Source organism: Portunus trituberculatus, chromosome 48, assembly GCF_017591435.1.
Source record: "Portunus trituberculatus isolate SZX2019 chromosome 48, ASM1759143v1, whole genome shotgun sequence".
Taxonomy (NCBI): domain Eukaryota; kingdom Metazoa; phylum Arthropoda; class Malacostraca; order Decapoda; family Portunidae; genus Portunus; species Portunus trituberculatus.
The window spans coordinates 10966574-10994197 of NC_059302.1; the positions used below are offsets into that span (position 1 = coordinate 10966574).

Here is a 27624-nt window from a genome sequence, read left to right on the forward strand (position 1 = left end):
CTCTACACAGTCACCGTCCAATTTTATTCCTATTTGTTAAATCTGAAATATAAATTGTATTGAAGTATATTGTATTCAAAATAACAGGTATGCGAAAAAAGAAAACCAACAGGTCGTGGTACCTATAGTTATACTGCAGGCTACGTACGCCCACACGAAAGATTGTCATACTTTTTTTTGCAAATTAATTGGTATGTAATATAACGAAGATGTTACAATAGTCAGATAGTAGGAAGGCTCAAAGAAATCAGTACTAGTCAAGTAATAAAAGGCGAGCCATAATGCTGCCATTGCAGAGGGGGGTCGTTGTGCCAGGTGCTGGGAATTATCCCTAGACGCAGGGAAGAATATGCAAACTAAGGAGGAAGTGAGACACCTCTGCATTTGCCACCCTAAATGCAGTTTTCATTGGGTAAATAACCTACTTTACGGAGAGCTGGTAATAAGCATTGGCAAGTATGGTTGAATGTTGAATGTTCGTCAACCTTCGGAATGAGCACCCATACTCGCCGATGTCTCATTGGAAGACGATTTACGTACGACTCGGTATCCAAATTAACCAAGATATTTAATGAGGAATAGTACGTATAGTCTACATAGTGTATTTTATAATGGAGTTTAGTTTATAGTCTGTCCAGTATTTGTCCAATTGTCTCAAATTATCATGCAAACTCCTCCGTGAAGCGAAGTTCCATTGGTTTGCTAATAATCCTACCTAGAGCGATCATGAGAGTATGCTGTTAGACTTTCAAGTCTCAACTGAAGCGGCAATCTGCATTCATGGTGGATGCTTTTCGTACTTGCTTTAATTGGTAGAAGTCATTCTACTGGTCCTCCTCCAAAACTGAATGGAATGGCTGCATATCTACCTATGTATCTTGACCTGTTTGTATCTTTACAAGAATTAGTCTAATTCTTTATCTTGTTTTTTCTTCTTTTTTTTTTCGAAGGTAGTTTCATGTTTTCTTTGAAATTAGAGATATTGTTGACTAGTATACTGGTAATGTATTTCAGTGTGTGAAAGCAATAAGAAACAAAAAGGTACCGTATATATATATATATATATATATATATATATATATATATATATATATATATATATATATATATATATATATATATATATATATATATATATATATATATATATATATATATATATATATATATATATATATATATATATATATATATATATATATATATATATATATATATATATATATATATATATAACTGCAATATATTCACGTTAGGTAGTTTGTTCACAATGAAATAATTGTATGTATATTATTTGAGGATAGTTTTATTATATTGTGTTCTAATATCTGTAAGATTGCACACACACACACACACACACACACACACACACACACGACATCCCAGAAGGAGTGAACAGCTACATAAATCTGTTTGCAGATGATATGAAAATGTGCAGAGTTATAAAGAAAAAGGAGGATTGTGAAATACTGCAAGAAGACCTAAATAAGATCTGGGAATGGAGTAAAAAGTGGGAAATGGAATTCAATGTGAACAAAAGCCATGTCATGGAAATGGGAAAGAGTGAAAGACGACCCGTGGGAATCTATAAGATGGGAGATGGAGTAGAAATATATAGAGAAAGTAATAAAGGAAAATGATTTAGGAGTGACGATGGAAGAAAACAATCAACCGGTAAGCCATATTGATAGAATATTTTGAGAAACATATAATTTGCTAAGGAATATTGGAGTAGCATTTCACTAGCTACATGGACAAAGAAATGATGAAGAAATTGATAAGTACTATAATAAGACCAAGATTGGAATATGCAGGAGTAGTGTGGACCCCTCATAAAAAGAAACCCATAAGAAAGTTGGAGACTACAAAAAATGGCTACAAGAATGGTTCTAGAATTTGAAGGGATGACATATGAGGGGGGAGAGACTAAAGGCTATGGATCTGCCAACCCTGGAACTAAGAAGAGAGAGAGGGAGATCTGATACAAGTTTATAAATTGATCAACGGAATGGACCAAGTGGATAATGAGAAACTGATCCTGAGAGAAGAATATGACATTCGAAGCACAAGATCGCATAGTAAAAAGCTGAGAAAAGGAAGATGTCTGAGAGATGTTAAAAAATATAGTTTCCCACAAAGATGTATTGAGACGTGGAACAGTTTAAATGAAGAAGTAGTGTCTGCAACGAGTGTGCATACTTTTAAAGTAAGATTGAATAAGTGTAGATATGGAGACGGGGCCACACGAGTATAAACTACAACTAGGTAAATACAACTATAATCTATAGGTGTATAGGTAAATACACACACCGCGTAGTGTAGTGGTTAGCACGCTCGACTCACAATCGAGAGGGCCGAGTTCGAATCCCGGTAAGCGGCGAGGTAAATGGGCAAATCTCTTAATGTGTGGCCCCTGTTCACCTAGCAGTAAATAGGTACGGGATGTAACTCGAGGGGTTGTGGCCTCGCTTTCCCAGTGTGTGAATTGTGTTATGTGTTCTCAGTCCTACCCGAAAATCGGTCTATGAGCTTTGAGCTCGCTCCGTAATGGGGAAGACTTGCTGGGTGACCAGCAAACCACCGAGGTGAATCACACCGCGTAGTGAAGTGGTTAGCACGCTCGACTCACAATCGAGAGGTCCGGGGTCGAGGCCCAGTAAGCGGCGAGGCAAATGGGCAAGTCTCTTAATGTGTGGCCCCTGTTCACCTAGCAGTAAAATAGATACGAGATGTAACTCGAGGGGTTGTGGCCTCGCTTTCCCGGTGTGTGGAGTGTGTTGTGGTCTCAGTCCTACCCGAAGATCGGTCTATGTCCTATGAGCTCTGAGCTCGTTCCGTAATGGGGAAGACTGGCTGGGTGACCAGCAAACGACCGAGGTGAATTACACACACACACACACACACACACACACACACAGAAAAGAGGATTGTGAAATACTACAGGAAGACTTAAACAAGATCTGGAAATGGAGCAAAAAATGGGAGATGGAATTCAATGTGGACAAAAGCCATGTCATGGAAATGGGAAAAAGTGAAAGACGACCAGTGGGAATCTATAAGATGGGAGATGGAGTAGAACTAGAAAAAGTAAAAAAGGAAAAGGACTTGGGAGTGACAATGGAAGAAAATAATTAACCGGTAAGCCATATTGATAGAATTTTCAGAGACGTATAATTTGCTAAGGAATATTGGAGTAGCATTTCACTATATGGACAAGGAAATGATGAAGAAATTGATAAGTACTAAAATAAGACCTAGATTGGAATATGCAGGAGTTGTGTGGACTCCCCATAAAAAGAAACACATAAGAAAATTAGAGAGACTACAAAAATGGCTACAAGAATGGTTCCAGAATTTAAACGGATGACATATGAGGAGAGACTAAAGGCAATGGATCTACCAACCTTGGAGCAGAGAAGAGAGAGGGATCTGATACAAGTTTATAAATTGATTAATGGAATGGATGAAGTGGATAATGAGAAACTGATCCTGAGAGAAGAATATGACTTTAGAAGCACAAGATCGCATAGTAAGAAACTAAGGAAGGGACGATGTCTGAGAGATGTTAAAAAATTTAGTTTCCCGCAAAGATGTGTTGAGACTTGGAACAGTTTGAGTGAGAAAGTGGTGTCAGCAAAGAGTGTACATAGTTTTAAAGAAATATTGGATAAGTGTAGATATGGAGACGGGACCACACGAGTATAAAGCCCAGGCCCTGTAAAACTACAACTAAAGGTAAATACATACACACACACACACACACAGGGATATCTAGGGAATTTTTAGCCGGAGCCCGGAGCAAATCAAGGATAGATTTTACGGCAGTGTGTGTGTGACAGTGAGACGGGAAGGAGTTCTAGTATCTCCAACAGCTTGAACCAAATGTGGAGCATAGGTGTGTTTCTTAGTACTGTGGGGACCTAGCGAGAGTGTAAGGCTCCTAGCTAGCGTGTTTTCATGTCTCACAGATGTTTGCGTTCTCTCTCAGCAGTGTATGGCTGATTGTGACACCGGGTGAGGGAACCGACTGGTGTCCACCGCCCTGCCCCGTGACTTCTGTTCTCTTCAGAGTTATTATTAGTCTTGCACACACGCTGCATGGTGTGGGTATTATGGGTGTTTAAACTGTATTCCCTTGGTAGATGAGGTATGTGGGTGAGGGAAGGTGAATTCAGTTTAGGCTGGGTCATATGTAATAATAATTTTAGCATGTTTCGTTTTCAATATTCATTTTTGTTAATTTCGATTACTTGTTCTTAAGTTACAATTATTTGCCTGCACAACCAATGACGACCAGTGATTACTATACGTATAATTTTGCAATGCCTATTCACATATTCATTTTAATTAGAAGTTCTTGGATGAATTATTTATATATGTATATATATATATATATATATATATATATATATATATATATATATATATATATATATATTTATTTATTTATTTATTTATTTATTTATTTTTTTTTTTTTTTTTTTTTTTTTTTTTCACCATTACTGACTAGCTATTACACTATCATCTTTTTTGTTATAGGTTGTTTGAAGTAATGGAAAGAGTAACTACACTGAATATGCCATAGATATTGTATTAGATTCAAAGTGAGCAGTAGGAGTATATTTCAAAAGTTAGTAATTTGGTAAGTCTTAATACTTAATTATTTTTAAATATCCCCTTCCCCCCCTCAGCAAGCTTGGGGACACGTGGGGAATCAGGGGTTTTAGAGGGGGAGACAAATTTAGCAAAATTTGCCTGCCCAGAAAGTCGACAGACCCCCTTACCCTAAACTAGCTGGGGGGCTGCACTCCCCCAGATCCTCCCATTAGTGTCTTTACCCTAATCTAACTAAACCTAACCTAAACATCTTCTAGCAAGGGGGGTTGCACCCCTCCAGACTCCTCCCCCTAGACTAGGTGGAGGGCTGTTCCCCCAGAACCCCCAAGGATCTTTACCCTAACCTAACCAAACCTAACCTAAACATCTGCTAGCAGGGGGGCCTGTGCTACCCAGACCCCCTCCCTAGACCAAACTAACTGGGATGGCTGTACCCCCTAGACTCTGCCCCCCTTAGGATCTTTTCCTTAACCTAAATATCTTCTAGCTGGGGGAGCTACCCCCCCAGATCACGCATTACTATCCTTGCTCATGGGTGGGACAACAAGCTTTGTGGCCTTAGTTTTTTGGAAGACACCTACCAAACTTTGAGAGCCTGTGTAGGACGACACACTAAGGCCGGCCGCCAAATAAAACCACAAAAAACGTATTGGGCATAAACTACTTCAACAGTAAATGTCAATATTTCACTGCTTTGTTAGGAGGTGCTATTGATAAGATTATCAAGTAATTCTTCCTTGGTCTCTCTCTTGGATTTTCAAACTGTGATGTATAGTAAAGTGAAAAGGAGATATACTTTGTAGATTCTCAGTTACATTGAATTTATCTGTAGTGCCTACATAAGCTGTATTATAAGTTATAATGACTGAATAATGTGTTATGCATCAATGTGATCCTAAGAGAAGTTTTAGTTTTACATTTTTATATCTGGTTCAATTCTTTTCTGCTACAGCCATGCTTTGTTAACACTAAAAACTGCTGACTCAGTAGTCTAAACTTCCTCCTCCTATATGAAATTACATAAATCCTCAATGCAATTTGAAGATACAGGAGAGAAAGGAGAATAAAGAAAAAGTTAATTTTGTTTTTAAGAAGCTACAGAGATACTTATGAAAGCTTAATGTAAAAATGGTTATTGAGAAAAAATGATTTAAGAGTGAAAAGTTAAATCTTTAGAGATTAATGATACTTTCCCTCCTTTTATATGTGCAACTGAATTCAAATGGGAGTGTGACAGAATTTTAATGGTTATGCCATCGACACATTTAGCCTTTGGATAAGAGAAGTGAATCTTATTATTTCAGGTCATGTGCAGCTGTATGGCTCTTCATATATTGATGTCATTGAAGTACCTATAGATCACACAGACACCTAATGTTTCATACCCACATGTTCATATAAATCTCATCCACATTAATCTTTTAAATCCCATATACATACTTAAAATGCAAATTCATGATAAATACCAGTTATTGTTTTTATCCATTTATTGTGCACACATATCTAGTTAAGAGTTTGAGGCAGAGATGAGTAAGTTTTGGTTAAGCATCTTAAGAGTTTACTAGCACAAGATTAAGATTTCCTCTACTTAACAATTTTGAAATTAGTCCTTGGTAGGGAGTTTAGAGATGGCTTCCTTTTTTAGCACCAATTAAGAATAAAAAGGAAGCAAGAGTATAACATTGATCTTAACTGGATGGGTTTCTTTTCTTAAACTTTAATATGTAGTGAATCACTGTGATAGATGATTTTGTCAGGGATCATTCTCTCTCTCTCTCTCTCTCTCTCTCTCTCTCTCTCTCTCTCTCTCTCTCTCTCTCTCTCTCTCTCTCTCTCTCTCTCTCTCTCTTCACCCACAGACACAACAGGAGGATGATGGAGAGTGAGAAGATGGAGAGTGCAGAGCGGAGAAGAGTTGAAGGGAGACAGGAGGGGGAGGAGGCTGAGTTTGACCTGCTGCGGGATGACACGCCAGGCCCTGAGTTTGCCAATGACCTCTCACGGTCCAACTCATCCCCCATCATTGGGAACAGCCCAATGCATGACTGGGAGAGTGAGAAGACCACTGAGAAAGAGTTCTTTGATGATGGTACCATGACCTATTTCTGGTGAGTGAATGAGGATGTGCTTTGGTTTAGGATCCAAGATGTTTTGCTTGGTTCTATTGTGCTCACTTGTGTTCTTCAGTGATGGTATGATCTACTTCTGGTCATTATGCATGTTTTCCCTTGTTCATCCCTTTCTGCTGGTGGATGACGGGGATGAGAGCGAGAATGATGTGTATTTGAGTGGTGGCTGGTCTAGGCCAGGGTTCTTTAAACTTTTTTCATCACGACCCAGTTTGATTTTCTTTATTACCTTCACGACCCAGTATGTCCATTCTATCACATGCCCGGTAGCTCAGTGGTTAGAGCTCTGGCTTCACAAGCCAGAGGACTGGGATTTGTTTCCCCGGCCGGGTGGAGATATTTGGGTGCATCTCCTTTCACCCCTGTTCACCTAGCAGTGAGTAGGTACGGGATGTAAATCGAGGAGTTGTGACCTTGTTGTCCTGGTGTGTGGTGTGTGCCTGGTCTCAGGCCTATCCGAAGATCGGAAATAATGAGCTCTGAGCTCGTTCCGTAGGGTAACGTCTGACTGTCTCGTCAGAGACTGCAGCAGATCAAACAGTGAAACACACACACACAACCACACACACACACACACACACACACACACACACACACACACACACACACACACACACACACACACACACGGTAACTCAGTGGTTAGAGCGCTGGCTTCACAAGCCAGAGGACTGGGGTTCGATTCCCCGGCCGGGTGGAGATATTTGGGTGTGTCTCCTTTCACGTGTAGCCCCTGTTCACTTAGCAGTGAGTAGGTATGGGATGTAAATCGAGGAGTTGTGACCTTGTTGTCCCAGTGTGTGGTGTGGGCCTGGTCTCAGGCCTATCCAAAGATCGGAAATAATGAGCTCTGAGCTCGCTCCGTAGGGTAACGTCCGGCTGTCTTGTCAGAGACTGCAGCAGATCAAACAGTGAAACACACACATCTATATAAAACTGGGTATATTGAAAACATGTTAAGTTTACCTAAAAAGTTATAAAAAATACGAAACTGGAGTAAAGTTGAGTACATTGCTGCAAGTACTTGACAACTGAACAGAGATGCGTTTTATAACAAAATGATCCAATTTGTTTAAGCGTTCGGTATAACTGTATGTGTCACTGAGGAGTTCTTTGTGTCTATCTTTACGCTCCATCGGTACAAACATAACTGATGAAAATTTCGTGACTGACGAGTGAAGATTCTGAATGTATTTCTGTCTCGGACAGGAATCAAACGCGTGTGTCCCTTCCCTCACCACAGAATCTCTCTCTCTCTCTCTCTCTCTCATTTATGAAAAAAATTGTATTATTATTATTATTATTATTATTATTATTATTATTATTATCATCATCATCATCATCATCATCATCATCATCATCATCATCATCATCATCATCATCATCATGTGGCGACCCACTGAATATGAGCTTGCGACCCAGTACTGGGTCGCAACCCGTACTTTGAAGAACCCTGGTCTAGGCCATCTCGTGGGAATGCTGGCCTGGTATATAGATAGGTATAATAAGAATGTTTTGGTTTAGTGTTGAGAACATTTTGCTTTATTCTTGTGTACTTTTGTGTGTCACACTAGATTATTTGATGAAAGGATAATGTAGATATGCCTTGTTATTATCACTATTATATTTTGTTAGATATTAGGCTATGTATATGTTTTTTTCTTTAATATTTTATTAATATTATTATCATTGACATGAAAATGTACTATATTTAAAAAAAAAAATCATACTGATATGGATTGTCCAGTACTGTGCATGGAATAGAGAACATATACAAATCATGAAAAAATAGAGGGAAAAAAGAAAGGAAAAGAAAAAAAAATCTAACAAAGTTTTGCTGAAATGATGCACTTTTTCACTAACCTTATACAGGCAACCCCTGCTTAACGAAGGGATTACGTTCCTAAAAAAAACCATCATTAAGCGAAACTTTGTTAAGTGAACCCATTATAACAAATTTAACCCCTGACTTGAAATTCGATTGAGAGTAAACAAAACAAGAGTGCATCATAGTACAGTGGAAGGTTAAATGAAAGTAAAAATTATGAAGTTAAACATTTAGGCAATTTAATATAAGTCATTATAATGTACACTAATGTATGTATGTACGTAACTTTATAATGTTGATGATCTTAAATTTATGAAGGGAGGGAGAGTGACACTAACCGGCAACCTGTGAAATGTAAACAAAGGGTGCATCATTGTATCACAAAACTTATGTACCACATTTCCAGAAGGCTTTCCATTTTATCCATTGTAGTCACGAGTTCTGGTGGTTCTTTTAGCTTGCAAGAAAGATATAGTCTCACCAGCCTTCTTAATAGAGTCTGCTGACTTGAAAATAGTAGAGACAGTAGATGGAGTCAAGATGGTGGCAAGCAATGCCATTAGTTTTCTCGCCTCTCGTGTCTGTGAATAATATCCAGCTTCACTTTGAGAGTAAGATACTTACTGGTCTTCTTAGCAACACTAGATGACATTGCAGGGCGTTTTGGTGGTAAATTGACCAAGGGAAGACGAGCTCGTGCTGACGCTGTTATTGCTTTGAACAGGGGCAATGAGTGGTGCGCGTGTTGTCCATGAGAGGCGCTGGTGTATTCAAAAGCCTGTCGGCTTGCGTGATACGGCGGGCCTTTCAAACTTGAAAAAAATTACCTGGATAAAACTTCGTAAAAGTGAGTTTGGTGTTCGTTAAACGAGCAGATGATAGTAAAATGAAACCTTCGTTGTAGTGAAATTTTGTTGTGTGAACCTTCGTTAAACGGGGGTTGCCTGTATATACAACAAGAAAGTAGTTAGTCACCTACACCAGGGGTTTCAATTCTGGGATGGTACATTTGTACTATCATGGAAAGAGCCAGCGACTACTATGGATTGCTGGCAAACCAAGTGGGAGCATTTTGATAAAACTCTGAAGCTCTCTCTCTCTCTCTCTCTCTCTCTCTCTCTCTCTCTCTCTCTCTCTCTCTCTCTCTCTCTCTCTCTCTCTCTCTCTCAGCTGTGAATTCACTATGATATGATTAATTGTATCCTACATTGAATAGAAGGCTGAGGCTGGGAAAGGGGAAGAGAGAAAGAAGGTTGACTGTGACCTTACTGTCTTTCGTTGTTTATGTGGGGGTTCTTTAGGACCATGGAGGGTTATATTTTACCTGCAGATTAAGGGGTTAATTTTTCCCATACATGGGAAACTTCTAAATTATTCCCCACATTCAATTTCTTTTCACAAAATCTGTAGTTGCTAGTTCTTTCTGCCTTTAATATTTTTCAGGGTCTACGTAGGATCTCAAAGAATATTCACTACAGTACAGTACATGGTCTTATCTGCATAATATGATTTCTTTTCTTCACTTTCCATATTTTAGTAAGAAAAAACTTCATTTTAATTATATCAAGAGTATAATGAATACCATTTGTTTTTTACTGTTATGGCTACAATCTGTGCTTAGCCTGAAATGATTAGGTACAGGACATAGTGATTATTAGGGATAATTATAAGGAAGACATGTTTGTCATTGATCAATATTTTTTGTAAATTACTTGAGTTTAGTTTCATAAGATTTTCATGAAGTTTACATGTACAGATTTCATAATAAGATATTCATGCTGTCTGCATATACGTACAGATTTTATTATAAGTTAATATTAAAACATTTTAATTCCCGTTTTTTGCTCTTGATTTATTCATGGGTACTCAAAAAGCAATTAAAATGGTCAATGGGTGCAGAGAAGTAATGTTGGGAACCCTTGTGTTCATGTTACTGAGTGAAAGGCAGCATGTGGCGACCATAGACTTGATGAAACATGGTTGCCGATGTCCATAGACGTACTCTTTTTACACACTGGGGGAGTGTTGTAAGAACACTCTGGGCCCTCACAACAACACAAAGGCCACAAAGATCTTTAATCGTGTTCTCAGAGATTATTTTTTTATTGTTGATGCAGAATTTTAGAATATCGTTTTAAACATGAAAATACCTTCGGGACGCAAGTAATTTTAAAGAGATTCTGTTCATGAGATTGTTATATTTTTGAGATGAAGAGCTAACATGTTAGAGAAATAGTCTGCTGTGGGCAGATCTGTGGGAGATTTAAAAGTTATATATTAACTTACATACTTTCAGAATACTCTTCAAGATCTAGTACATATGTTCCTTAGCCCTCTTTGTATTAGATTTGAAAAGGTCCACTAACACAATTATAATATCTAGCAAACGGGGAAAGACAAAACAAATAATTTGAAACGGGTGAATAAGTCTTATGAAGCTAGCGTTGCTAGAATAAGAAACAATGAATACATGAATAAGTAGATCAATAGACCACAAAAAACTGCTACTTATTAGTGTAGATCAGTGTTTCCCAACCTTTTTTGGTTGTGACCCTAAGTGCAGTCTTAACCTAGAGTAGCAACCCTAATTGTAATAATAAATCCAACCATTTCATGTTACAGTTATACATAATTGCAGAATGTTTATGAACTTTCGTTATTATATTTCAGTTTATATTTATTAGCACAGTGAATTTCAATACATTTTAAACAGGGATAAAAACAATTAAAAAAAAAAGAAAACTTTATTTGCTTATCCTTTTACACAAAATATAGTTTTTTTTGTGGTTAACAATAACAATTCTGTACGATTTATTATTAAAAACATGACAAAGAAGTACAATGCATGCAATGCTTACTTTTCTGAGGAATTAATGTTCTTTCACTGCCGCAGCATCACAGATGCAACTGACTATTCAATCAGCCTCCTCACTGACTTCGGAAGTCAAGTAGTATTTGCATTGTACGTGAAAGCTACTCGTATTCCGGGCGGAATTTAATGAATATAGTGTTTTATGACTGCACCGCTTTTGTTACTATGTGTCTAGTAGATTCTTTTACTACTACTAAAGTAAATCAGATACATTAATCAAAATAAAAATGTGAACAGCTGTGAATTATCAAGATATATTTTTGTAAGACCCTCTGGCGACCCTCAGAAATACCCTTGCGACCCTAATTTGGGTGGCGACCCTGGGGTTGGAAACCACTGGTGTAGGATGAACGGCAAATTGTGGGGTAGGAGAGACTGAAAGCGAATCAAAATTAAGTAAAATAAGAAGATGATGTTGTAGTCTCTCTCTCTCTCTCTCTCTCTCTCTCTCTCTCTCTCTCTCTCTCTCTCTCTCTCTCTCTCTCTCTCTCTCTCTCGTACTGCATGTACTACTGTTACCTACGTATTCCAAGTGAATATTATATGGCTTCCTTGATAGAGAGAGAGAGAGAGAGAGAGAGAGAGAGAGAGAGAGAGAATCATCAGCTGAGATGCAATATCCAGTCTGTGCAGCTCCAGATCGCCTTGGTTAGTCCAAAATTAATTGCACCAATGCTCTATAACACGGCAGATTAAATTTACTTTGGTTTGTTTATTCAATCTTCTATTTTGATGTATTTACTTTTTGCGGTCACGGTTGAAAGCACCTTTTAGCTCCTCAATTACAAGGCGTTGCCAATCTTAGTGCAATCACCCCAATAAATTGATAAACATTAAGGTGTTGCCAGTCTACCGCAAACTTCAGAAGCTACACAATGGTTTAGTTTTTATATAGTCATGGTTGACAGCACCTCACAACTTCATTCGCAAGTTACTGCTAAACAATCACCGCACAGTCGTTAGGTAGGGGTAGATAAACTGAATGATCCGTCAAGCCAGCCAATGATAACATGCCTCATGTAGACCTAAGATTCGTGTCACCAAGCCATCAAAATATCTGCTCGTATTCTCAAAATATAATAGCTAGATAACTTAAACTCTCAGGATTGCTAATCTCTGTAGAGCTAGGTCCTAGGAGCATTAAATCATCAAAGGCGCTATCACACGAGTACCTGATAAGCGTCAGCCATTTTTTATTTGCTATCCATCAAGCGAGGTTGCCTTATCAGGACTTAATCTACTGCTAGGCCCGTCATGCGACACTGCTGGAAAGAACCCGGCAGAGAGAGAGAGAGAGAGAGACTTCTAGTCGGAAAGTGTCACACGTAGCACCTGGAAATTATCGACTACAATTGGCACCTTGGGGGGGAAGTGAATCAATGCAAACAAACAGCTACCCACCAATATGTCTTCCTCCAGTGACGATGCTGAAGCTGTGGTTGCTCTTCTTTTGGCTTACCGGAAGAGTCAACAGAAAACAAAATGCCTGTGGATACGTCCCTGATTAAGTAGAAGGAAAGAAAGGAATGTCTACCACAGTCAAAATTAACCTACATTTCTCATAAAAAAAATTGTTAAGCTTAAGAAGACTATGCACAAGTGCGATCATATTAAATCCTGATAAGTCTTCAATCCTCACCTCCAACAACATCCAGCATTGAGGGAAACAGTTCTTGTACAATGGCAGCTATTTTGTCGAACAACGATTTGCGCAAGCTTGTTTTTTACTGTATAATTAATTTCTGGGGTCCCGGATGTGTTCTTTTTCCCTCACCAACTCGAACATCTCTGTACCTGGAGACCACATTTTCAGAGCTTACTTCGTGACGTCACGACATAAATAAAGTCGCAAATCGAGTAACAATCTTGTTTTGCGATTGCTTTCTCAGTCGCTAGGCACCGATTTTAAGTCGAAAACTCTACGTACGTAAAATTTCAGTCTCAAATTGGCACGTGTGAACCCGCCGTAAGAGATTACGTTCTTCGAACCGACTGATGCATATTTCATAATACATAGGCAATAATTTATGATGTTCGCGGCCTGATTCATATTTACTACCAAGTTTAGCGTCAGGGTATTTTTATAAGTTAATAGGAAGGAACGGTAATAGAGGATAGAGTGGGATGGAGTAAGGAAGAATGGGAGGAAAGGTAGAAAAACAAAATTCTAGGGAGAAGGAATGGGAAGAAAGTTGGCGTGTAAGAAGCTTAAGTGAAGATAAAATAATATGTAGGAAGAGAGAATAGGAGAAAGATTGACGGGTAAGAAAAATAAAGAATGGTAGAAAAATCGTAGAAAGAGAGAATAGGAGAAAAGTTGACGGGTAGGAAGGGAATAGAATAGTATGGAGGAAGTTTGACGGGTAGGAAGGATAAGGAAAGATAGAATAATGTGGAGGAAGAGGAAGGTTGACAGGTGAGAAGGATGAGGAAATGTTGAGTGGAATGGAGTAAAGAAGAATGTAAGGGAAGGAATGCATGGTTTCAAGCGGGAAATCCCATTATGAGCATTAAGAGTGAATGCAGCTGAGAAGTGGGGAGTTCAAAATTAAATAAGTAGCTGTCTAGACATGAGAGCTTCACTTGCAGAATCATTATTATCGCGCTGTTCCTGTATTACTGATCGTAACGTTTATGTTATCAGTGATACGGCAGGAGGGACCACGATGCATGACGAAATTCTGAACAGAATGAAAATGAGGCAATGTTGACCTTTCTGGCTAGTCACTCGTCTCAGGAGCTGGCTGTTGTCACGCGGGGCATAGCGGGGGTGGACCGTGGAGCAGTACTGTCTTGACACCCTGTAGCAGATTCTCTCCCTCACTATCACTGCGACACGTGCTGGGTCCGGGGAGACTGCCTGTTTGTGGACCTGCTGAGAATGAGCGCGAACGCGTAGTATTCCGGGAGTGTGTCAGGGGAGAGACGGAACTTTCCAAGATGTTTTTCTCATCGGGACTTTTTTTTTTTTTTTTTTTTCTCATAAAGAAGCGCTACTCACCGTAGATTTTTTAATGATTAATATTTTGAGGAGACATCTTAAAGAAATATAGTTTTCATATGTAGAATAATTATGTTGTTAACTTGTAGAGAACTTTGTATTCGTATATTTTGTAGAAAATCTCTGCATTTTAACTTTATAATATTGCTATTTTGATTAATTTATTTGTTTTACTCTATTTTATTATTGTTTTATTTTGGTTTTATCTACTATATTTATTCATATATTAATTTTCATATTAGTATTTCTTTTACACTTGCGTTAATGGAGTAAAGTAACAGTCAGTGAGCTGGAGTGGCTCGCGTGTGTGGCGGAGCAGCTGCCTGGGCGCTCGTGACTTATAACACAAGATAGTAGGGCTATTCACGTTGCTGGCATTCTTCCAACGTGTGTTTTAGATGCCTTGTGTCGCGCACGCCATCAAAGAAAAGAGAGGGGACCACTCATGAAGGCTGGGACATACTGACAGGAAGACACTGTTTTCCTTGTTACTGTCAAGACAGTCTGACAGACAACGGCACTGATTGTGGAATACTTATTCACTCTTGGCCCGATCATTTCTTTTGTGAAGGGAGACATATTTTTGGCTTTGCGAAAAAAAAATTTAGGTAAAGTAAAGAAATAGACACACAGAGAGAGAGAGAGAGAGAGAGAGAGAGAGAGAGAGAGAGAGAGAGCTGACTGAAGATGCTAGTCCCCCCAAAAAACACATAAATGTGACATAATCCAAAAGAATCAGTGATGATAATACGTTGTAATAGTAACAACAACAATAATAATAATGATAATAATAATAATAATAATAATAATAATAATAATGATAAAATATCTTGAAACATCCCTACTTTAAGGAAATTATAACAGCTATAAGTAGGTATAGACTCCTTGCTGACTGACTTAGGAATTCTTATGGTTGTTTCCCCTTGCGACTGCAGAACCCTTGTTAGACTTCAAAATCATGAGAAAAAGAAAGCCACCCTTGAGTAATCCAATGACTATCATTACATGTAAGAAGTCGTTTGAGGTTGTTAGTGCCTTCTGCGCCTACGGAAAAAAAAAAAAAAAACTCATTCACTTGTTCCTTTTGTTCATAAGATCGTTGAATCTGGTAACGCAAACACAAGTATTTTCATGGGAGAGCGGTACGTGTATCTACATGGGTGCTTTTCTCACTGAAGTGCCTTGTGCGAGGGGGTATCGTAAACAGGGCGTTTCTAGATCCCCTGGGGGCCCTAGGCAAGAAGGACCAAGGCAAGAAGTTCAGGACAACGGATCAGTATATAAATATTTTAATAAAGAATAAATACATAAAATAGATTATAAATAACAAATCCTATGCAAACTTTGCACACACTATATTAATGACAGTAAAACAAACATAACCGAAATGTACAAAATTTTAAATATTAACCCCTAAAACTCAGGGACGTTTGGTTTTTCGCTCGCGCTATCTCGGGAAGTTTGGCGAGAAATGCACAAAATGGCCTCTATTTACATACTGATTACAATTGGAAATTCAAGAAACGAGTGAGTACAAACGGTGTCCTGCCCACAAGCAACTCTTTCTCATTGCTATGCAAAAAAACAGAAGTCTCTAGATGCTATGGTTACCAAAATATCACAGGTTGAATGAGGTGGTATAAACGTCCGATCGGCGCCAGCGGCCTTGGCTACAGCGGTAGAAAACGGGCCCCTGTGTATCCTCTCTCTCTCTCTCTCTGGTGATGGTGGTAGAATGTCCTCCCCCTCGGTGGTTGAACCTCCTATATCCGTATCAGAGCCAAGAACATCGCTATCTTCGCTTTCTATTATTGTAGAAACTGTTAATTCCAATGCCCTTTGGATACCACTCTCATTCAAAAGTTGTCTCCCCGCAACATGACGAGAGACCCCGAGGTGTAGAAGTAAGGCGCGCGGGAGAGGTGACGGAATTGGACACCGTGGAATCACTTTCGCTCTCATCATCCATCGTGGAAGTTGGTGATACACTGACCTTTAGCACATGTTTACTCCCGATGGTGTTGCCAACTCACAAGCAAAGAAATCGGAAGAAAATAGCCAAAATATAGCCCAAAACGCCCAAACGTCGATCGACGTGCTCTGAGTCTTGCGTGATGAACGTCTATCGATGTTCCCGAGTTGGAGGGGTTAAATAACAGCCGTCCCTCGGGGCCCAAGGCAACTGCCTATGTTGCCTACCCCATTGCGACGCCTCTGATCGTAAAGTTTTAATTATGACCATGATGTAAACGAGTCAGAAACTAATTTTTATTTGTGGACCTTAAAACTTCTGTACATAGTCACCGTCCAGAGTCACATTTCTCCCATCGTTTCTTGACCTTCCGCTGGCCGCCGTTGTAGAAGTCCTCAAGATTGTGTTGAAAACCACTGTTCCACCTCTTGAATGACGTCATCTGTCATTAAATCGCCGATCCCGCAGTGGATTTTTCATCTCTGGCAACAAGAAAAAGTTGCTTGGGATGAGATCGGGAGAATAGGGCGGATGCGGCAAGATTTCATAGCCACATCGCCTTGCTTCTGCAACCGCAGTTTGAAATGAGTTGAGCGGGTGCATTGTCGGCAAGGAGACGGACTCCTTTGGTGAGCATACCGCGGCGCTTCTTCAGAGTATCTCGCAATAAGTGTGCAGTAGTATGCGCTAGTGATGGTCTGACCCTTTGCAAGGTAGTCTGTAAGGATGATTCCACGACAGTCCCAAAAAATCGAGAGCATGACCTTCCCTGCGGACTTTTGCGCCTTAACCTTCTTGGTGGGTAGGGGATGTGGTATACTTCCACTCATTGGTCGTTTTTTTGGTTTCTGGATCATTCAGATAGATTCAACTTTCGTCCATAGTTACCAGACGACCAAAAAAATCCTCTTCATCCTGCTCCAAAAGAGTCAACATCGCCTCGACAGGTCATGCCGTGTTTGCCGTTGGAGTGGAGTCAGTAAGCGCGGAACCCAACGTGCTGACACCTTAGACATGTGCAGTTCGTCGTGAATAATTTTCCACACACTGCCGTAACTAAGACCAGTCTCATGCATGACCACGTGGAGGGTTACTCGTCGGTTTTCCAGGATAAGATCCTCCACTTCCTTCACTGTGACCGCACTGTCCGTGAGTAATGGTCGTTCAAGTCTTGGCTCGTCTGTGAGGGACATGTGACCAGTTTGGAAATTCCTTTTCCATCTCACAAGTTTCATATGACGGGCAATCATCACCATACACAGCCAGCCTTAATTTCATCATGGATTTGCCGGGCACTGTAACCCTTCAAATGCAGGAGCTTATCACGCTGCGAGCCTCAATCTTCTCCGTCATGCAGGTTAATGACATCTAGCGCCACTTGTAAAAAAAGTAAACAAACCTAAGAGAATATTTTTGCACCATCATGCACATGAGGACCAGTGATTACACTGACAAAATTTCATCGATATAGCTGAATAACTTCCGTGTGATAATTAGAACTTTACGATACCCCTTCGTATCTACCCATGTAATCTCCCTTATTGAAGAAAAGTGACATTTTTATTTATATTTTATTGTAGTTATTATTAATTTATCTGTTAATTTATTCGTTTATTTCAATTTGTCTTTTATCTTACAGGCATCCTTCTTGTAAACCTTCAAAATAGTTCTTATGACATCCCAGAACATTTCAGAATACGAATCAAGAAGTGACAAAAAGTACATCTTGCTAAGGGCGCCAGTTTATATTCAAACATTACAGGTTAAGTATGAGGGATGAGTGTCGAATATATTTTTTTATCTCGCACGTGTCTGTTTATGGTGGCGCTGATGTGATATGGTTTACTTTCAGGGTGTGTATCGGTCGATGTTATTTCGGTCTTTGTTAACATGTACGTACTACTGTTTTGGATGCTACTTGGCTCACAAAGATATTAAAGTGATCGTATTATTGGTATTCATATTTAATTCTCTCTCTCTCTCTCTCTCTCTCTCTGTGTGTGTGTGTGTGTGTGTGTGTTATTCATCTTCTTTGATTATCCTTTGCCAGAATGGGATGACTTTTGTGGATCCATTCAGCTTTCCTCCCTAGTCAGAAACATCTTACTCTTTTATCATGATTATTTTTCAAAGGCTAAAGAAGAAACCTAATTGATCTGTTGCTGGAACCATAAAAAAAAAAAGTAATAATAAAACCCATGTCACTTCACCTAGATCCACATAGATAATTAACCAGGTTCACAATAGCATTTCTCCTGTTATAGAAATCTTGCTTATATGTCACTTGAACATAAAAAGAATATAAAAATGAGCGTGATTTCAGCTAAAGTCTTTATAGATACAGTGGAAATGCTGCAGATATCTCAAAATATGGTGGTGGCTGATGTGTGTCCCTTCCCGCTTCTCTTCTTGACAGGCGGGCACACACGCTCACCACTCTGGTGTTCATGATATGCTTCCTACTGTATGAGGCGCTCACTCCTCCCGATGAGGACATGGTTGACAACACCAAAAGGTAAGTCTTCACACACACACACACACACACACACACACACACACACACACACACACACACACACACACACACACAAAGGATATTAGAAAGTACCGTTTTCCACATAGAACGGTGAAAAAGTAGAATGCATTGAGTGATGAAGTTGTTACAGCACATAATGTGCATAATTTTAAAGAAAATTGGATAAACAGAGACATGAAGACAGGACACTATGAGTCCCGCTCGAACCCTGTGCAATATAACTAGGTAAATACAACAAGATAAAAAAAAACGCACACAACATAGTATAGTGGTTAGCACACTCGGCTCACAACCGAGAGGGTCCTGGTTAGAGTCCCGGAAAGCGGTGAGGCAAATGGGCAAGCCTCTTAATGTGTAGCCCCTGTTCACTGAGCAGCAAATAGGTATGGGATACAACTCGAGGGGTTATGGCCTTGCTTTCCCGGTGTGTGGAGTGTGTTGTGGTCTCAATCCTACCCGAAGATTGGTCTATGAGCTCCGAGCTTGCTCCCTAATGGGGAAGGCTGGCTGGGTGACCAGTAGACGACTGTGGTGAATTACATACACACTGTGTAGTTTAGTGGTTAGCACGCTTGGCTCAATCGAGAAGGCCCGGGTTCGAGTTCCGGGAAGCGGCGAGGCAAATGGGCAAGCCTCTTAATGTGTAGCCCCAGTTCACCTAGCAGTAAATAATAGGTATGGGATGTAACTCGAGGGGTTGTGGCCTTGCTTTCCCGGTGTGTGGAGTGTGTTGTGGTCTCAGTCCTACCCAAAGATCGGTCTATGAGCTCTGAGCTCACTCTGTAAAGGGGAAGACTGGCTGGGTGATCAGCAGACAACCGTGGTAGTGAATTACACAATACAACTTGGTAAATAAAGAAATAAATTAATAGAGAAAATAAAAAAATATATGAATAAGTGAGCATACATAATTATGTACTTAAGAAAAAAAAATTTAGCTTCTAAGAATATGAATTAACTGATAAATTGATATTGAGAACATTATTGGCAATAACCAATATAATTGATAACGAGAGAAAAATATATTGCCTGATAACCAATAATCAGTAAATGGATTAATAAAAAATTCTAATACTAATAGCTAATAATGATATTGATATTTTAAATATTAAAATTGATAAATCCAAATCCTTATATGCATATTCATTTAAAAAAAGAATGAAAAAAAAAATGACATGAAAATTAATTTTAAGTGAAATAACTATATTGATTTTGAAAGTTTATAACTTCAACATGTTCATATTCCAAAAACTAAAATTATCAATTATCATTTGGTACAATAAGTATTGATGATATCCTTAAGTCTGTGATGTGAGAAAAATTATTTTCATATAACCAATAACCCAATATAATTACTGCGATAATTTACCATGACAATGCTCATCTATGATTACCACAAAAAACACACACACACACACACACACACACACACACACACACACACACACACACACACACAGAACCAGCTAAGTGGAGTGAGTATCTAGAAAGTGAAAACATTCTGAGTGAAAGACAGTTTGGTTTCAGAAAAGGAAGATCGTGCGTATCCAATTTATTATGTTTTTATTCAAGAGTGACTGACATACTACAACATAGAGAGGGATGGGTGGATGCTATTTACCTGGACTTGAGAAAGGCATTTGATAAAGTGCCACACAATAGACTGATGTGGAAACTAAAGAAAATTGGAGGAGTAAGTGATGAACTAGCAAAATGGATGAAAAATTACTTAGTGGGAAGAGAATTGCGAACAATGGTGAAGGGAAGGAAGTCCGAGTGGAAGAAGGTAACCATTGGAGTTCCACAAGGGTCAGTGCTTGGTCCAATCATGTTTTTTATTTATGTTAATGATATGCCAGTAGGAATTGACAGTTACATGAATATGTTTGCGGATGATACCAAAATTATATGGAGAGTAAAGAATGTGGAAGATTGTAACAAGCTACAGGAAGATCTTGACAAAATATATGTGGAGTAAAGAGTGGCAGATGGAATTCAATATAAACAAGAGCCATGTTATGGAAATGGGAAGAAGTAGATACAGACCAAACAGGGATTACAGGCTGGGTGGTGAGAAGATTGAAGAGACCAATGAGGAGAAAGACTTAGTAGTAACCGTGCAAAACACTCTGTCACCGGAGAAACACATTAACAAGATATTTTGGAAAACATATAACATGCTCCAAAATATTGGCCTTACATTCCACTACCTAGATGAAGGAATGATGAAGATATTATGCACCTTAATAAGACCCCAGTTAGAATATGCAGCTTGCGTCTGATCACTGCATATGAAGAAAAATGTGAAGAAGGTGGAAAGGGTACAGAGGCTGGCAACAAGGATGGTACCAGGACTCAGGGAGTTAGACTATGAGGAAAGACTGAGGAAGCTGGGCCTGACCTTACTAGAAGAGAGAAGAACAAGAGGAGACATGATAACTATGTATGAATTGGTGAACTAGATTGACATACTGGACAAAGAATTGATAAAGGTGACAGCAAGTAATTACCTCCGAGGACATGGAAAAAAAACTAATAAAGGACATCTGTCTAAATGACGTGAGAAAGTACAGTTTCCCGCATCGTAGTATTGATAAGTGGAATAAACTGAGCAGTGATGTCGTTGATGCGGTGTGTGTCAATCAGATGAAAGAGAGATATGACAGGAGTGGACAAGGAGACAGGACACAGAAAGCTTAGCTCGGGCCCTGTAATACACAAATAGGTAAATACAAATAGGTAAATACACACACACACACACACACTAAAACTAGAGAAAGTAAAAAAGTAAAAGGACTTGGGAGTGACGATGGAAGAAAACAATCAACCGGTAAGCCATATTGATAGAATTTTCAGAGAGAAATATAATTTGCTAAGGAATATTTGATTAGCATTTATCTACAATGACAAAGAAATGATGAAGAAATTGATAACTACTAAAACAAGACCCAGATTGGAATATGCAGGAGTTGTGTGGACCCCCCATAAAAAGAAACACATAAGGAAGTTGGAGACTACAAAAAATGGCTACAAGAATGGTTCCAAAATTTGAAGGGATGACATATGAGGAGAGACTAAAGGCTATGGATCTACCAACCTTGGAACAGAGAAGGGATAGAGAAGATCTGATACAAGTTTATAAATTGATTAACGGAATGGATCAAGTGGATAATGAGAAACTGATCCTGAGAGAAGAATATGACATTTGAAGCACAAGAATGCATAGTAAAAAACTGAGGAAGGGAATATGTCTGAAAGATGTTAAAAAATATAGTTTCCCGCAAAGATGTGTTGAGACTTGGAACAGTTTGAGTGAGGAAGTGGTGTCAGCAATGAGTGTGCATAGTTTTAAAGAAAAATTGGATAAGTGTAGATATGGAGACGGGGTCACACGAGCGTAAAGCCCAGGCCCTGTAAAAATACAACTAGGTAAATACACACACACACACACACGCCCGGTAGCTCAGTGGTTAGAGCGCTGGCTTCACAAGCCAGAGGACCAGGGTTCCATTCCCTGGCCGGGTGGAGATATTTGGGTGTGTCTCCTTTCACGTGTAGCCCCTGTTCACCTAGCAGTGAGTAGGTACGGGATGTAAATCGAGGAGTTGTGACCTTGTTGTCCCGGTGTGTGATGTGTGCCTGGTCTCAGGCCTATCTGAAGATCGGAAATAATGAGCTCTGAGCTCGTTCCGTAGGGTAACGTCTGGCTGTCTCGTCAGAGACTGCAGCAGATCAAACAGTGAAACACACACACACACACACGCACACGCACTGGCACTGGCGCCGTTCCGACGAGCAGCTGATTTTCACTACATACCGGTCGTACAGTTTTTACAGTGGCCTGGGCAGGTAGTGTGGTCTCATTTTTTTTCATGTAATCAATTATTAAGGAATAATGAGCGAAAAAGAGATACCATCAAAATGCAGATGTGAGATTGGAGAAGGTAGGAAAGCTGATGATGATTATGCTGATGTGGGTGAGCCTGGATTCGAAGGTTTCGATACAACGACTACTTCCCTACTAAAAAGAGTGTCAAATATTGAATATAAACTAGATAAACTGATAAAGGAGAAGATGGAAATGAAAGAGAATGAAGAACAGGATAAAGAGTTTATAAAACTGAGAGAAAGGATAAAAAAAGTGGAAGAAAATGAAGCTAGGCTAAGAGCGGAAAACGAAGAACTAAAAAAGGAAATAGCTAACTACAAAAAGCAGATGGAAAGAGGACTCGGTAAAGCCGAGAAAGAAAAAGAGAAGCTGAAAGATCTAGTAAACAAGGAAGAGGAAAGAGTACAGAACGTGATTAAAAAAGAAGTACAAGCATGGAGAGTCCAAGATAAGAAAAATAAGGGTGATTTTCAGGAGGTGATTCAAGAACAACTTAAAGAAAAAGAAGAAAATATGACAAACAAAATGATAGGAGTCCTCAAGACAAAAGAAAATTTAGTTAGAAAATTGCAGAAAAAAGAAGAGTGTAGTCGTATTTGGAATAAAAGAAAAAATATAAAATATAGACCAAAAAGAGAAAAAGAAGAAATGAAATCAGTCAAAGACCTACTGAAGAATCTAAACGACGAAGATAGGCAGAACTTGGAAGAAGAAGTAGAAGAAATAAACAGAATGGGACCATATCAAGAAGGAAAACGAGACCAATTAAAATATTACTAAAATCACAAGCAGCAACAGAAGAAATATTATATAGAACAACAAAACTTAGAGAAACAGAAGGCTGCAAGGATATCTATATAAAGAAAAATAGAAATGAGGAAGAAAGGAAGAGCTACAATGAACTGGCAGCAGCAGTAAGGAAAAGAATAATGAAAGGTCAGAAGAGGAGAAGAAGGCATTTTTTTGGAGAATTCTAGGAGACAGGATAAGGAAATGGTATATAAATGCGAAGGAAGAGAAAAAAGTGGAACAAGTTTAACTAAAAGTGATAAAGGCAAAAGACTAAAAATGATGTATACGAACATAGATGGGGTTTTATCAAGTAAATTAGAATTAAGAGATTACATAAGAAAAGAAAATCCAGATATTGTATGCCTGGCTGAAACAAAACTAAATAAGGCAATCAAAATAGACTTGGACAATAGGTATAATGTATGGAGAAGAGACAGAGTGGGTAAAGGAGGAGGAGTCATGATTATGTTAAGGAAAGAGATAGTGATAAATGAAATGGAATGTGGGGAAGGAAAAGCAGAAGTACTCGTATTGTATATTAAGATGCATATTGATAAAAAAGAGATAACAATCATTGTAACATGTGCCACCAAAAACAAATTCATGGACCAATCAAGAATATAAAGACATGATAGATGACACAATAAGGAGTCTAATGAGAATCGTTAAAGAAAGGAAAAAAGTTATATTAGTAGGAGATTTCAACTGTAAAGAAGTGGACTGGGAAAATTATGAAAGTGGTATGGGGGAAGAAGCCTGGGAAGAAAGATTCTTGAACCTAATGATAGACAATATGATGGACCAGAGAGTAAAGGAATGCACAAGATTCAGAGGAAACGACGAGCGAGATTGGACCTAGTTTTTACAAGGGTATACAAATGAATGATGATATAAGATATAAGTGCCCATTGGGAAAGAGTGACCATGCAATATTAGAAATAGATATAGAAGAGGAAAGGAAGATAGAGACGATTCATACAAAGGAGACCGATTAAATTACAGAAAGGCTGATATTGAGAATCTCAAGAACTATTTTAAAACGTAGACTGGGAGGAGATGGAAAACTCAGAGACAATGCAAGACAAATATAACTTATTTTTGGAAATATACAAAACAGGAGTCAGGAATATGTCCCAAAATATAGACCTAAAGAAGAAGGAAAGAAAGATTGGTTTAATGCAAGGTGTGCTAGGCAAAGGAGAAAAGAGATGGAGCATGGAAAAGGTGGAGGAGAAATAGAATCCAGCAAATAAGGAAAACTTCAAAGCAGCAAGAAATGAATATGTTAAGGTGAGGAAGGAAGAGGAAAAGAACTTGAAAAGGTATTGTCGAAAAATGTAAGGAGCAACCAAAATTGTTCTATAGATTCATAAATGGAAAAATTAGGCAAAAGAAACAATAGAAAGGTTAAAAGGAGAGAACGGGATGGTGGAAGACCCAAAAGTATGGCAGAACTATTAAATAAAAATTCCAGGAGGTCTTTACTAAGGAATCCAAATTCGAGAGGCCACAGAGTAATAGAGAGACAATCTATATGAAAGAGATTAAAGTAACCAAGCTTGAAATAAAAGAATTAATGAAGGAACTGGATGAAGAGAAGGCAATGGGACCGGATGAAGTCTCAGGCAGAATACTGAAAGAATGTAGGGAAGAACTAGCAAGTCCTATATACATCATAAAATGCTCAATAGAAAATGGAACAGTGCCAGTAGAATGGAAAAGAGCTGAGGTGGTTCCCATATATAAGAGCGTAAAGAAGGAAGAACCTTTAAATTACAGACCGGTATCACTAACTAGTGTAATATGCAAGATGTGTGAAAGAATAATAAAGAAACAATGGATCAAGTTCCTTGAAGACAACAAATTAATATCAAATAGCCAATTTGGTTTTAGAAAAGGACGGTCTTGTGTAACTAATTTATTGAGTTTCTATTCTAGAATAGTTGATAGAGTACAAGAGAGAGAGAGGGATGGGTTGACTGCATTTATTTGGATTTAAAAAAGGCGTTTGACAAAGTGCCACATGCAAGATTACTGTGGAAGTTAGAGGAGAAGGGTGGCTTAAAAGGAAGCACATTGAGATGGATAGAAAATTATTTGAGGGGGAGAGAAATAAGGACGGTAGTTAAAGATATGAAGTCCAAGTGGAGAGCAGTAGAAAGCGGAGTGCCACAGGGGTCAGTATTGGCACCAATACTTTTCCTCATTTATATTAATGACATGCCAGAAGGAGTGAACAGCTACATAAATTTGTTTGCAGATGATACGAAACTGTGCAGAGTTATAAAGCAAAAGGAGGATTGTGAAATACTGCAAGAAGACCTAAATAAGATCTGGGAATGGAGTAAGAAGTGGAAATGGAATTCAATGTGAACAAAAGCCATGTCATGGAAATGGGAAAGAGTGAAAGACGACCTGTGGGAATCTATAAGATGGGAGATGGAGTAGAACTGGAGAAAGTTAAAAAGGAAAAGGACTTAGGAGTGACGATGGAAGAAAACAATCAACCAGTAAGCCATATTGATAGAATTTTTAGAGAAACATATAATTTGCTAAGGAATATTGGAGTAGCATTTCACTACATGGACAAAGAAATGATGAAGAAATTGATAAGTACTATAATAAGACCCAGATTGAAATATGCAGGAGTAGTGTGGACCCCTCATAAAAAGAAACACATAAGGAAATTGGAGAGGCTACAAAAAATAGCTACAAGAATGGTTCCAGAATTTGAAGGGATGACATATGAGGAGAGACTAAAGGCTATGGATCTACCAACCCTGGAACAAAGAAGGGAGAGGAGACCTGATACAAGTTTATAAATTGATCAACGGAATGGACCAAGTGGATAATGAGAAACTGATCCTGAGAGAAGAATATGACATCCAAGCACAAGATCGCATAGTAAAAGCTGAGAAAAGGAAGATGTCTGAGAGATATTAAAAATATAGTTTCCAGAGATGTATTGAGACGTGGAACAGTTTAGATGAAGAAGTAGTGTCTGCAACAAGTGTGCACACTTTTAAAGTAAGATTGGATAAGTGTAGATATGGAGACGGGGCCACACGAGCATAAAGCCCAGGCCCTGTAAAACTACAACTAGGTAAATACACACACACACACACACACACACACACACACACACACACACACACACACACACACACACACACACACACACCGCGTAGTGTAGTGGTTAGCACACTCGACTCACAATCAGGAGGGCCGGGTTCGAGTCCCAGTGTGGCGAGGCAAATGGGCAAGCCTCTTAATGTGTGGCCCCTGTTCACCTAGCAGTAAATAGGTATGGGATGTAACTCGAGGGTTGTGGCCTGCTGTGTGTGTGAGTGTGTTGTGGTCTCAGTCCTACCTGAAGATCGGTCTATGAGCTCTGAGCTCGTTCCGTAATGGGAAGACTGGCTAGGTGACCAGCAGGCGACCGAGGTGAATTACAGAGTGGTTAGAGCGCTGGCTTCACAAGCCAGAGGACCAGGGTTCGATTCCCCGGCTGGGTGGAGATATTTGGGTGTGTCTTCTTTCACGTGTAGCCCCTGTTCACCTAGCAGTGAGTAGGTACGGGATGTAAATTGAGGAGTTGTGACCTTGTTGTTCCGGTGTGTGGTTTGTGCCTGGTCTCAGGTCTATCCAAAGATCGGAAATAATGAGCTCTGAGCTCGTTCCATAGGGTAACGTCTGGCTGTCTCGTCAGAGACTGCAGCAGATCAAACAGTGAAACACACATGTGTTGTTGGCAAAATATGTGAAATGTTATCAAAGAAAGATGGGTGTAATATCTGGAAGAAAAACAAGTTATATTGAACAGACAGTTTGGGTTCAGGACAGGAAGGTCATGTGTGTCAAATTTGATAAGTTTCTACTTGAGAGTAGTGGAAGTACTGGAGTGCAGAGATGAGTGGGTGGACGCTGTGTATTTGGACATATAGGCTTTTGATAGGGTCCCTCATAACAAACTACTTTGGAAATTGGA

General features: G+C 39.1%; 1 protein-coding gene across 10 annotated transcripts in view; it reads left to right on the top strand.

Moving 5' to 3' along the window:
- Positions 1-3764: 3764 nt before the first annotated feature.
- LOC123498819 (phosphatidylserine synthase 2-like) overlaps positions 3765-27624 on the top strand; it is a 72922-nt gene continuing 49062 nt past the window's right edge. For 3 of the 10 annotated variants that reach the window (XR_006672800.1, XR_006672801.1, XM_045246250.1), the window contains exons 1-4: positions 3809-3895; positions 3989-4103; positions 6477-6725; positions 18836-18934. Coding sequence is in view for 8 of the 10 variants with exons in the window: in XM_045246250.1 (XP_045102185.1) it covers positions 4099-4103; positions 6477-6725; positions 18836-18934 (353 nt within the window). In the remaining 2 variants the exon portion in view is untranslated. Of the gene's footprint in view, positions 3896-3988; positions 4148-6476; positions 6726-18835; positions 18935-27624 lie in introns of all 10 variants that reach the window. The other 7 variants (XM_045246251.1, XM_045246254.1, XM_045246252.1 and 4 more) reach the window with 7 other exon arrangements.